The sequence below is a fragment of the Dreissena polymorpha genome, chromosome 9 (genome assembly GCF_020536995.1).
Source record: "Dreissena polymorpha isolate Duluth1 chromosome 9, UMN_Dpol_1.0, whole genome shotgun sequence".
Taxonomy (NCBI): Eukaryota; Metazoa; Mollusca; class Bivalvia; order Myida; family Dreissenidae; genus Dreissena; species Dreissena polymorpha.
Window position 1 is genome coordinate 61,264,079 of NC_068363.1, and position 12,168 is coordinate 61,276,246.

General features: G+C 42.0%; 3 protein-coding genes across 3 annotated transcripts; 2 read left to right on the forward strand and 1 right to left on the reverse strand.

The window, feature by feature from the left end:
• Positions 1–1,427: 1,427 nt before the first annotated feature.
• LOC127846092 (tigger transposable element-derived protein 4-like) lies at positions 1,428–2,168 on the forward strand. The gene has a single exon (XM_052377269.1). The coding sequence runs from the start codon at positions 1,428–1,430 to the stop codon at positions 2,166–2,168; it is 741 nt and encodes a 246-aa protein (XP_052233229.1).
• On the forward strand, positions 2,165–2,839 carry LOC127846094 (tigger transposable element-derived protein 6-like). Its single transcript, XM_052377270.1, has one exon. It carries the CDS (start codon positions 2,165–2,167, stop codon positions 2,837–2,839), a length of 675 nt encoding a protein of 224 aa, XP_052233230.1.
• A 3,492-nt stretch (positions 2,840–6,331) lies between these two features.
• LOC127846095 (uncharacterized) lies at positions 6,332–11,382 on the reverse strand. Its single transcript, XM_052377271.1, has 6 exons — positions 11,099–11,382; positions 10,440–10,754; positions 9,513–9,980; positions 8,136–8,342; positions 7,594–7,791; positions 6,332–6,533 (listed from the first exon to the last, which is right to left on the reverse strand). Exons 1-6 carry the CDS (start codon positions 11,380–11,382, stop codon positions 6,332–6,334), a joined length of 1,674 nt encoding a protein of 557 aa, XP_052233231.1.
• Positions 11,383–12,168: the final 786 nt, after the last annotated feature.

A 12,168-nucleotide genomic window follows, 5' to 3' on the forward strand; every position in this document is an offset into this window, starting at 1 on the left:
TTGTTTAAAAAGATCATGATACCTATAGAAAACTCTTTTGAATGACTGGGCTGTCCACTTTATCCCATTAGAAATGGTGACAAATTTAAAAAGAGATCCTTAAAAATGTTAACTGGGTCGCGCTTTATTCTCCCAACACAGATTCGAAAAAGTCACGTGGTATAGGCACCGTGAATTAGTACACATGTATCGACACAATCATAGTTCTACAACTCAACCTTGCAAACACTTTGCCACTTTGACAATAGATTGACTTTCTGAAAACCAGCATTCTCAATTTTAATATCTTGGAGATTGTATCAGTCGTTATTTATAAAGAGGATTGTGATCGTAATATTATAAAACAATTCATTGTATAAATGTGTGCATTTTTTAAGAATAAAATAATGGGTAAATAATGGGTATATAAGATAATAATTGTTAGCATCAAAAGTTCAAAGCATATTTTCCTTCTATGCAAATTGAGTTGAAATTGATCAATTGTAAATACGATTATATTCTTGTTTGCAAAAGCTTTGCAGCTGCAATATCCTAAAATTATTATTTGAATTTAGTTTTTTACTAAGTTCAGCTTTGCAAACAGTTTGCGAATAAGTTTATCATTACAGGTTTGCTTTGCAATAACTTTGCACTCAAAGTTTGGATTGCAAAACCTTTGCAGTCCATCAATTAATTCAGTTTTTGTTTGGATTGCAGATGTCATGTGTGCAAAATGTTTGCTGGCACTTTCTGCAAATATATACAGTAGACTCTGCCAATACTGGACTCTCCGAATACCGGAACTCTCCCGATTCCGAACGGTCGGGCCAGTCCCATATTTTCTCCTTCTATTTCTTTGTTAAAAAATGTTGAATAAACCGAACTCTCTCAAAATCGGAAACCGAACGGATATCTCTGTAGATATGGTCATTTTCAACATAAAAAACATTGAATACACCGGATGGTCCAAAATCTCAAGATGCCCGAGGCGTGAAAATTACAATACCTAGTCAGCACAACGCGTGCGGTGTAACACATTTTGCTCGCGCAATTATCGATAATGGGATTAAACATACCATAAAGGTGTCAAGTTGTTACCGCGCTAAAGAAGTCAGATTAAATAATGTATAACAAACTGTGAATGTCTATAATAGACGTGCGGTAAAACCAAAAAGTGATTGACTCGATTGTTTTTTTTTTTATAAACAATTTAATTACAAAATTAATGCATGCCGTTTCTTGTGATCTTCTGGGGTAGTTTAAAAGATCTTATAGCCATGTTTTTAACGCTTAAATGGTTGTTTGTTTGTTTGTCAGATAAAACTGTGAGAAATATGACTGTTAAATATTCATCCATCTGTCTGCAAATTCATTCATTGCCTTTTCTTATTTTCAAACGCATCTTCAGCATTAATAGTCTCAAATCTACAAATCTTCTAAAATCTAAAATGTCGCAGCCTCCAGCTAAACGCAGACGCGTAGAGCTTACGTTAGAGGATAAGATTAAGCTGATCACGGAATCAACTTCTCAACCAAAACCATCTCTGAAGGCACTCGGCGAGCGCTTCAAGATCGGGAAGTCAATGGTCAGCAACATCTTGAAGAAAAAGAACGTCTACCAGGAGCAGTGGGAGAGGAATGCGTCCGGCTCCAAGTTCCATTTCGACAATGAATGCAAGTTCGACCAACTGAACAAGCTGACGTGGGAGTGGTTTAGCTGGAAGCGGGCCCAGAACTTCCCTTTGTCTGGACCTGTGATCCAGGAGAAAGCAAGCAGCTTCTCAAAGGAACTGGGGTACCACGACTTCAAGGGGTCCAGCGGCTGGCTCACCTCCTGGAAGTCCCGCTACTCAGTGAAGGCGTTCAAGGTGTCCAGGAAGAGTGCTGGGGTGGACCAGCAGACAGTTAGTGACTTCAAAAGCCGGCTGCCAGACATCATACAGGGATACAGCCTGGAGAACATCTTCAATGCCGACGAGACCGGCCTCTACTACAAGGCGTTACCTGACAAGACCCTGGCTGTGCGCGGAGATGGTGCAACTTACGTCAGTAATAAGCGTGCGTGGATGACGTCAGCTGTGCTCTCTGATTGGCTCCGGGACGTGAATTCAGAGATGTGGAGGAAAGGACGCAAGATCCTGTTATTCCTGGACAACGCTTCGTCCCACACCGCCTACATGAAGACATGAGCCACGTCCAGTTGAGCTTTCTTCCGGCCAACACTACGTTCGCTCTGCAGCCGCTGGACCAGGGAGTTATTCGAGCGTTCAAGGCTGTCTACAGGAGGTTCATGCTTCGAGCGCTGCTGGCCACAATGGAGGAGACCGACGACACTGCCAATGTTTGTCGCTCAGTGACACTTTTGGACGCCATCAAATGGACAGTTAAGGCGTGGCAGGCAACACAAGCTTCAACGATCCAGAAGTGTTTCAGAGCCTGCGGGTTCACAGCGGAGAACACGGAGACCAGCGACGACGAGTACCCCGACGACGACATCCCTCTCGCGGACCTCGTCCTGCATTTGTGCTTTCAGTTGGATGAGCTCACATCACTTGACACAGACGTCCAGACTCATGACTCCGAGTGGGAAGCAGACATCGTCAACTGCTATAGAAAGGACGACGCTGACGCCCCCGACACTGCCGATCCCGCAGATGCCGCCAATGATGTGGACCATCAAGAGGAAACGGTGGAAGTGCCTCCAGTGACTCTCAAAGAGATCCGCAACTTTGCTCTCCGTCTGCAGTGGTATGGACATGAGACGGATGGCGACTTCCTGGCAACTGCAGACATCCTCATCAAAAGTTCAGAGATTAAGATTGTAAAGCAGAAATGTGCACTGAAGCAGAGAGTGATCTAGGACTTTTTCAAGAAATCGTGAACTTCGTGCATGTGTAGGTTTTGACAATACCTTCTGAGATTATAAATGTCTTGAAAATAATTATGACGCTGTTTTTTGTGTGTGTATGTTTTGTGAAATATGTTATGATTGAATAATAAATCGTGTGTCCACAACATACGTATTTGTGTCGTTATTCGTCAAAATTGTCTTTGAGGTTTAATTAATTCAGAGCTATTTATAGCGAACTCGAACATGACTCACTCGCTTATATGACAAATGTTACGTACGTACACGTATAAAGCACCACGCTCACTTTGGGATTAATCAAAACAAGTCGGTATGGAATGTTTTTTGCTGTTAATCGAATAAAAACACATATTTTTTAGACATAAACATTACATGAGTACAGTTATCACATGGTACATGTAAATGTATATGGTTTGTTTTATTATCCCCACGCTTTTTGAAAAAAAGGTGGGGATATTGTGGTTATCTCCGCCGTCCGTCCGTCCGTCCGTCTGTCCGTCCGTCCTGGCCACTATCTCCTCCTACACTAAAAGCACTAGAACCTTGAAACTTACACACATGGTAGCTATGAGCATATGTGCGACCCTGCACTATTTGGAATTTTGATCTGACCCCTGGGTCAAAAGTTATAGCGGTTGGGGTGGGGCCGCGTCAGAAATTATCACTCATTTTTTTAGGTTATTTTACATTTACTTCTTTATTTCTACACCGATTCACTTCAAATTGATACTGGACCTCTCTTATGACAATACGGTCAATCTCAACCATGCATGGCCCCATTCCCAACCCTGGGGCGCCCCGCCCACATAGGCCACACCCACCAAAAATTTCCATTTACTATAATTTTTTCATTTCTACACGGATTCACTTCAAATTGATACTGAACTTTTGTTTTGACATTAGGGTCAATCTCAACTATGCATGGCCCCAATCCCAACCCTGGGGCGCCCGCCCACATAGGCCACACCCACCAAAAATTCCATTTACTATATTTTTTTCATTTCTACACGGATTCACTTCAAATTGATACTGAACTTCTCTTATGACATTAGGGTCAATCTCAACTATGCATGGCCCCATAACCAACCCTGGGGCCCCGCCCACATAGACCACACCCACCCAAAATTGCCTTTACTATAATTTCTTCATTTCTACACCGATTCACTTCAAATTGATATTGAACTTCTCTTATGACAATACAGTCAATCTCAACTATGCATGGCCCCATTACCAACCCTGGGGCGCCCCGCCCACATAGACCGCACCCACCCAAAATTGCCTTTTACTATAATTTCTTCATTTCTACACCGATTCACTTCAAATTGATACTGAACCTCTCTTATGACAATACGGTCAATCTCAACTATGCATTGGCCCCATTACCAACCCTGGGGCCCCGCCCACATAGACCACACCCACCCAAAATTGCCTTTTATTATAACTTCTTCATTTCTACACCAATTCACTTCTAATTGATACTGAACTTCTCTTATGACAATACGGTCAATCTCAGCTATGCATGGCCCCATTACCAACCCTGGGGCACACCTAGGTCAAACATTCGGCGTGGGGATACGCGTTGGCCTCTGCCGCGCCATTTCTAGTTCTTATATGATTTTGTACACAGTGCATACAATGTATATTTCGGCAATATGCATACTCTTGATAAACCGAAACTCTCTGAAAACGGGACGATCAGGCCGGTCCCCAGACCGTCTGGTTTACAGAGAGTCTACTGTAGTCTGCAACACATAACTTGTATTTAACAATTACAGATATGTATTTTGTACACATATTGCAAAGAAAACTGGTATGTGGTTTGTCCTTCAGTAATTACTCAAGCTTTTTGACACTTAAAAATAAAAATAAAAATATGTGTCCGAAAATTGAAACTTTCAGCGCACTATGTTACTGATCTCACATTCGGTCTTAAATAAATTATACTGAGCTACCAAATCTTCTGTTGCATTTCTTGCTTTGAATTTCATTGGTTAATATTTCAATGAAATTAGTTTGAAACTTGTGTAATGTTAGTACCTGAACATTATACGTTTGTGCGTGTCACTCTGAAATAATTCATTACAAATATGCGACATAATTATTAATTTGATTAAAAATGCCTTTCAAGAGTGTTGCTATTTATAATGAAGGTTTTATGGTGCAGACAATAATTCCTGGTGGTAATGTTGACATTGCATGATGTAATCAGGAAAAGTTCACTCATGCAACTGGTAATTAATGCTATCAAAATTAATTAATTAAGATTGGAGGCTGTATTGATTAAGTCAGAGAAGATAATTAAAGGGTCAAAAACTGAGTTAATTAGCTTTTGCTTAATTACATACGCCCTTGGTAAATTCTATGATTTAATTTATGGTTATTGATCAACTTTATGTTATTTTACACTTTATTTTATGTCCGAGATAACTTTGTTTTTTTAGCTCACCTGAGCTCAACATGGTTATGGTGAGCTATTGTTATCACCTTATGTCTGTTGCTCCTGTCTGTTTTTTGTTGTTGGCCTTCAACTTTTATCTTATGAATACTCTTGAGGTCTTATTTATCGCCAAACTTCATGAACCTTGTTCAGAACATTTGTCCCAATGATATCAGAGGGGGTAATCACGTGATAGTCAAGATGGCGACGTCCATACCGAGACAGTTATTTTTCGCCGTTTTATACCCTTTATTACTTCTATTTATTTTGTTAATGACGCTCACTTTCCAGCCATATCAGTAATAAGGTGATTAGCGTTTATTTCGTATTAAAATTTGCTTTAAATCTGGACTTCACTCCCCGCAAATTTTCTTAGTGGAGCCCTAATTAGGTCATACTGCTAAGAAATTTTGCACCGAGTAAAGTCGAGATATAGAGAGAATATTACTATAGAATAAAAGCCAGTAACTTTCTTCCTTATATGGTTGGAAAGTAAGCGGAATAGAAAAAATATATACAAGTAATAAAGGGTATAAAACGACGAAAAATACCTGCCTCGGAATGGACGTCGCCATCTTGTTTGTCACGTGATTACCCCCTCTGGATATTGGAAATGTTAAACAGAGTGACAAGTGGGGTCGGTTCAGATCCTATGACAGTTGGTCAAATTAATAAAGAGCTTATGAACACTATAAGAAAAATTTATTGGATGTCCTGGCCAAATTTGAAGATAGGTCATGTAGTTTCAAAATTTAGTCATTAGGTCAAATTAAATAACAAGCTTGACAGTAGAAACCACATCTCTTTGTGCATTCTTCATGAAACTTTCTCAGAACAATTGTTCTGATGATTTCACTGCAGATTGAGTTATGATTCTGGTCCTTTGAAAAACATAGCCCCCGTGAGCAGGAGCAGTTGTTCTAATGTGGCTATAGTATAGTGTAGTTTGTAAAATACATAGTTGCCAGGTTTAGGGGCTTGTGGTTTGTAAAATACATGGCTTCCAGGTTTGTGGGCTTGTGGTTTGTAAAATACATGGCTGCCAGTTAAGGGGCTTGTGGTTTGTAAAATACATAGCTGCCAGGTTTGTGGGCTTGTGGTTTGTAAACTACATAGCTGCCAGGTTTAGGTGCTTGTGGTTTGTAAAAAACATAGCTGCCAGGTTTAGGAGCTTGTGGTTTGTAAAATACATAGCTGCCAGGTTTAGGGGCTTGTGGTTTGTAAAATACATGGCTGCCATTTTTAGGGCTTGTGGGTTGTAAAATACATAGCTGCCAGGTTTGTGGGCTTGTGGTTTGTAAAATACATGGCTGCCAGTTTTGGTGTATGTGGTTTGTAAAATACATCGCTGCCAGGTTTGTGGCTTGTGATTTGTAAAAAACATGGCTGCCAGTTTTGGGGCTTGTGGTTTGTTAAATACATGTCTGCCACTTTTGGGGCGTGTGGTTTGTAAAATACATAGCTGCCAGGTTTGGGGGTGTGTGGTTTGTAAAATACATAGCTGCCAGGTTTATGGGCTTGTGGTTTGTAAAATACATGGCTTCCAGGTTTGGGGCTTGTGGTTTGTAAAATACATTGCTTCCAGTTTAGGGACTTGTGGTTTGTAAAATACATAGCTGCCAGGTTTGTGGGCTTGTGGTTTGTAAAATACATGGCTGCCAGGTTTAGGTGCTTGTGTTTTGTAAAAGACATGGCTGCCAGGTTAAGGGGCTTGTGGTTTGTAAATACATGGCTGCCAGGTTTGTGGGCTTGTGGTTTGTAAAATACACAGCTGCCAGGTTTCTGGGCTTGTGATTTGTAAAATACATGGCTGCCAGTTTTGGGGCTTGTGGTTTGTAAAATACATAGCTGCCAGGTTTAGGGGCTTGTGGTTTGTAAAATACATAGCATCCAGGTTGTGGGCTTGTGGTTTGTAAAATACATGGCTTCCATGTTTGTGGGCTTGTGGTTTGTAAAATACATGGCTGCCAGTTTAGGGGCTTGTGGTTTGTAAAATACATAGCTGCCAGGTTTGTGGGCTTGTGGTTTGTAAAATACATGGCTGCCAGGTTTGGGGACTTGTGGTTTGTAAAATACATGGCTTTCAGGTTTGTGGGCTTGTGATTTGTAAAATACATGTCTGCCAGGTTTGTGGGCTTGTGGTTTGTAAAATACATGGCTGCCAGGTTTGGGGCTTGTGGTTTGTAAAATACATAGCTTTCAGGTTTTGGGTCTTGTGGTTTGTAAAATACATGGCTGCCAGGTTTGGAGGCTTGTGGTTTGTAAAATACATGGCTGCCAGTTTTGGGGCTGGTGGTTTGTAAAGTACATGGCTGCCAGGTTTGGGGGCTTGTGGTTTGTAAAATACATGGCTATCAGGTTTGGGGGCTTGTGGTTTGTAAAATACATGGCTGCCAGGTTTGTGGGTTTGTGGTTTGTAAAATACATGGCTGCCAATGTTGGGGCTTGTGGTTTGTAAAATGCATGGCTTCCAGGTTTTGGGGCTTGTGGTTTGTAAAATACATGGCTGCCAGGTTTGGGGGCTTGTGGTTTGTAAAATACATAGCTGCCAGGTTTGTGGGCTTGTGGTTTGTAAATACATGGCTGCCAGGTTTGGGGCTAGTGGTTTGTAAAATACATGGCTTCCAGGTTTGTGGGCTTGTGGTTTGTAAAATACATGGCTGCCAGGTTTGTGGGCTTGTGGATTGTAAAATACATGGCTACCAGGTTTAGGGGCTTGTGGTTTGTAAAATACATGGCTGCCAGGTTTGGGGGCTTGTGGTTTGTAAAATATATGGCTGCCAGGTTTGGGGGATTGTGGTTTGTGAAATACATGGCTTCCAGGTTTTGTGCTTGTGGTTTGTAAAATACATGGCTGCCAGGTTTGGGGGCTTGTGGTTTGCAAAATACATGGCTTCCAGGTTTTGGGGCTTGTGGTTTGTAAAATACATGGCTGCCATGTTTGGGGGCTTATGGTTTGTAAAATACATTGCTTCCAGGTTTGGGGCTTGTGGTTTGTAAAATACATAGCTGCCAGGTTTAGGGGCTTGTGGTTTGTATGGCGTCCAGGTTTTGGGGCTTGTGGTTTGTAAAATACATGGCTGCCAGGTTTGGGGGCTTGTGGTTTGTAAAATACATGGCTGGCAGGTTTGGGGCTTGTGGTTTGTAAAATACATAGCTGCCAGGTTTGTGGCTTGTGATTTGTAAAATACATGGCTGCCAGTTTTGGGGCTTGTTGTTTGTTCAATACATGTCTGCCAGTTTTGGGGCGTGTGGTTTGTAAAATACATAGCTGCCAGGTTTGGGGGTGTGTGGTTTGTAAAATACATGGCTGCCAGGTTTATGGGCTTTTGGTTTGTAAAATACATGGCTTCCAGGTTTGGGGCTTGTGGTTTGTAAAATACTTTGCTTCCAGTTTAGGGACTTGTGGTTTGTAAAATACATAGCTGCCAGGTTTGTGGGCTTGTGGTTTGTAAAATACATGGCTGCCAGGTTTAGGGGCTTGTTGTTTGTTAAATACATGTCTGCCAGTTTTGGGGCTTGTGGTTTGTAAAATACATAGCTGCCAGGTTTGGGGGTGTGTGGTTTGTAAAATACATGGCTTCCAGGTTTGGGGCTTGTGGTTTGTAAAATACTTTGCTTCCAGTTTAGGGACTTGTGGTTTGTAAAATACATGGCTGGCAGGTTTGGGGCTTGTGGTTTGTAAAATACATAGCTGCCAGGTTTGTGGCTTGTGATTTGTAAAATACATGGCTGCCAGTTTTGGGGCTTGTTGTTTGTTAAATACATGGCTGCCATTTTTAGGGCTTGTGGTTTGTAAAATACATAGCTGCCAGGTTTGTGGGCTTGTGGTTTGTAAAATGCATGGCTGCCAGTTTTGATGCTTGTGGTTTGTAAAATACATCGCTGCCAGGTTTGTGGCTTGTGATTTGTAAAATACATGGCTGTCAGTTTTGGGGCTTGTGGTTTGTTAAATACATGTCTGCCAGTTTTGGGGCGTGTGGTTTGTAAAATACATAGCTGCCAGGTTTGGGGGTGTGTGTTTTGTAAAATACATGGCTGCCAGGTTTATGGGTTTGTGGTTTGTAAAATACGTGGCTTCCAGGTTTGGGGCTTGTGGTTTGTAAAATACATTGCTTCCAGTTTATGGACTTGTGGTTTGTAAAATACATAGCTGCAAGGTTTGTGGGCTTGTGGTTTGTAAAATACATGGCTGCCAGGTTTAGGGGCTTGTGGTTTGTAAAATACATGGCTGCCAGGTTAAGGGGCTTGTGGCTTGTAAATACATGGCTGCCAGGTTTGTGGGCTTGTGGTTTGTAAAATACACAGCTGCCAGGTTTGTGGGCTTGTGATTTGTAAAATACATGGCTGCCAGTTTTGAGCTTGTGGTTTGTAAAATACATAGCTGCCAGGTTTAGGGGCTTGTGGTTTGTAAAATACATAGCTGCCAGGTTTGTGGGCTTGTGGTTTGTAAAATACATGGCTTCCATGTTTGTGGGCTTGTGTTTTGTAAAATACATGGCTGCCAGTTTAGGGGCTTGTGATTTGTAAAATACATAGCTGCCAGGTTTGTGGGCTTGTGGTTTGTAAAATACATGGCTGCCAGGTTTGGGGACTTGTGGTTTGTAAAATATGTGGCTTTCAGGTTTGTGGGCTTGTGATTTGTAAAATACGTGGCTGCCAGGTTTGTGGGCTTGTGGTTTGTAAAATACATGGCTGCCAGGTTTGGGTATTGTGGTTTGTAAAATACATAGCTTCCAGGTTTTGGATCTTGTGGTTTGTAAAATACATGGCTGCCAGGTTTGGAGGCTTGTGGTTTGTAAAATACATGGCTGCCAGTTTTGGGGCTTGTGGTTTGTAAAGTACATGGCTGCCAGGTTTGGGGTCTTGTGGTTTGTAAAATACATGGCTGCCAGGTTTGGGGGCTTGTGGTTTGTAAAATACATGGCTGCCAGGTTTGTGGGTTTGTGGTTTGTTAAATACATGGCTGCCAATGTTGGGGCTTGTGGTTTGTAAAATACATGGCTTCCAGGTTTTGGGGCTTGTGGTTTGTAAAATACATGGCTGCCAGGTTTGGGGGCTTGTGGTTTGTAAAATACATAGCTGCCAGGTTTGTGGGCTAGTGGTTTGTAAATACATGGCTGCCAGGTTTGGGGCTTGTGGTTTGTAAAATACATGGCTTGCAGGTTTTTGGGCTTGTGGTTTGTAAAATACATGGCTGCCAGGTTTGTGGGCTTGTGGATTGTAAAATACATGGCTACCAGGTTTAGGGGCTTGTGGTTTGTAAAATACATGGCTGCCTGGTTTGGGGGCTTGTGGTTTGTAAAATATATGGCTGCCAGGTTTGGGGGCTTGTGGTTTGTGAAATACATGGCTTCCAGGTTTGGTGCTTGTGGTTTGTAAAATACATGGCTGTCAGGTTTGTGGGCTTGTGGTTTGTAAAATACATGGCTTCCAGGTTTTGGGGCTTGTGGTTTGTAAAATACATGGCTGCCAGGTTTGGGGGCTTGTGGTTTGTAAAATACATGGCTTCCAGGTTTGGGGCTTGTGGTTTGTAAAATACATGGCTGCCAGGTTTGGGGGCTTGTGGTTTGTAAAATACATGGTTTCCAGGTTTTGGGGCTTGTGGTTTGTAAAATACATGGCTGCCAGGTTTGGGGGCATGTGGTTTGTAAAATACATGGCTTCCAGGTTTGGGGCTTGTGGTTTGTAAAATACATGGCTGCCAGGTTTGTGGGCTTGTGTTTTGTAAAATACATAGCTGCCAGGTTTGTGGGCTTGTGGTTTGTAAAATACATGGCTGCCAGTTTTGGGGCTTGTTGTTTGTAAACTACATGGCTTCCAGGTTTTGGGGCTTGTGGTTTGTAAAATACATAGCTGCCAGGTTTGGGGGCTTGTGGTTTGTAAAATACATGTCTTTCAGGTTTGGGGGCCTGTGGTTTGTAAAATACATGTCTTCCAGGTTAAGTGGCTTGTGATTTGTAAAAAAAATGACTGCCAGGTTTAGGGGCTTGTGGTTTGTAAAATACATGTCTTTCAGATTTAGTGGCTTGTGATTTGTAAAATACATGGCTGCCAGGTTTAGGGGCTTGTGGGTTGTAAAATACATGGCCGCCATGTTTAGGGGCTTGTGATTTGTAAAATAAATGGCTGTCAGGTTTAGGGGCTTGTGGTTTGTAAAATACATGGCTACCAGGTTTTAGAGCTTGTGGTTTGTAAAATAAATGGCTGCCAGGTTTGGGGGCTTGGGGTTTGTAAAAAACATGGCTGCCAGTTTTGTGGGCTTGTGGTTTGTTAAATACAGGACTTCCAGATTTGGGGGCTTGTGGTTTGTAAAATACAGGACTTCCATGTTTAGTGGCTTGTGATTTGTAAAATACAGGACTTCCAGGTTTGGGGGCTTGTGGTATGTAAAAAACATGGCTGCCTGGTTTGGATGTTTGTGGTTTGTAAAATAAATGACTGTCATGTTTGTGGGCTTGTGATTTGTAAAATACATGGCTGCCAGGTTAAGGGGCTTGTGGGTTGTAAAATACATTGCTGCCAGGTTTAGGGGCTTGTGGTTTGTAAAATACATGGCTGCCAGGTTTGGGGGTGTATGGTTTGTAAAATACATGGCTTCCAGGTTTTGGGGCTTTTGGTTTGTAAAATACATGGCTGCCAGGTTTGGGAGCTTGTGGTTTGTACAATAAATGGCTGCCAGGTTTGGGGGCTTGTGGGTTGTAAAATAAATGGCTGCTAGGTTTAGGGGCTTGTGGTTTGTAAAATACATGGCTGTCAGGTTTTGGGTCTTGTGGTTTTTTAAATACATGGCTGCCAAGTTTAGGTGCTTGTGGTTTTTAGCGAGGCTGTTTTCAAGAAAACCGGAGCTATTGTTTGTATAGCTATAGCCAGCTCCTGCGCC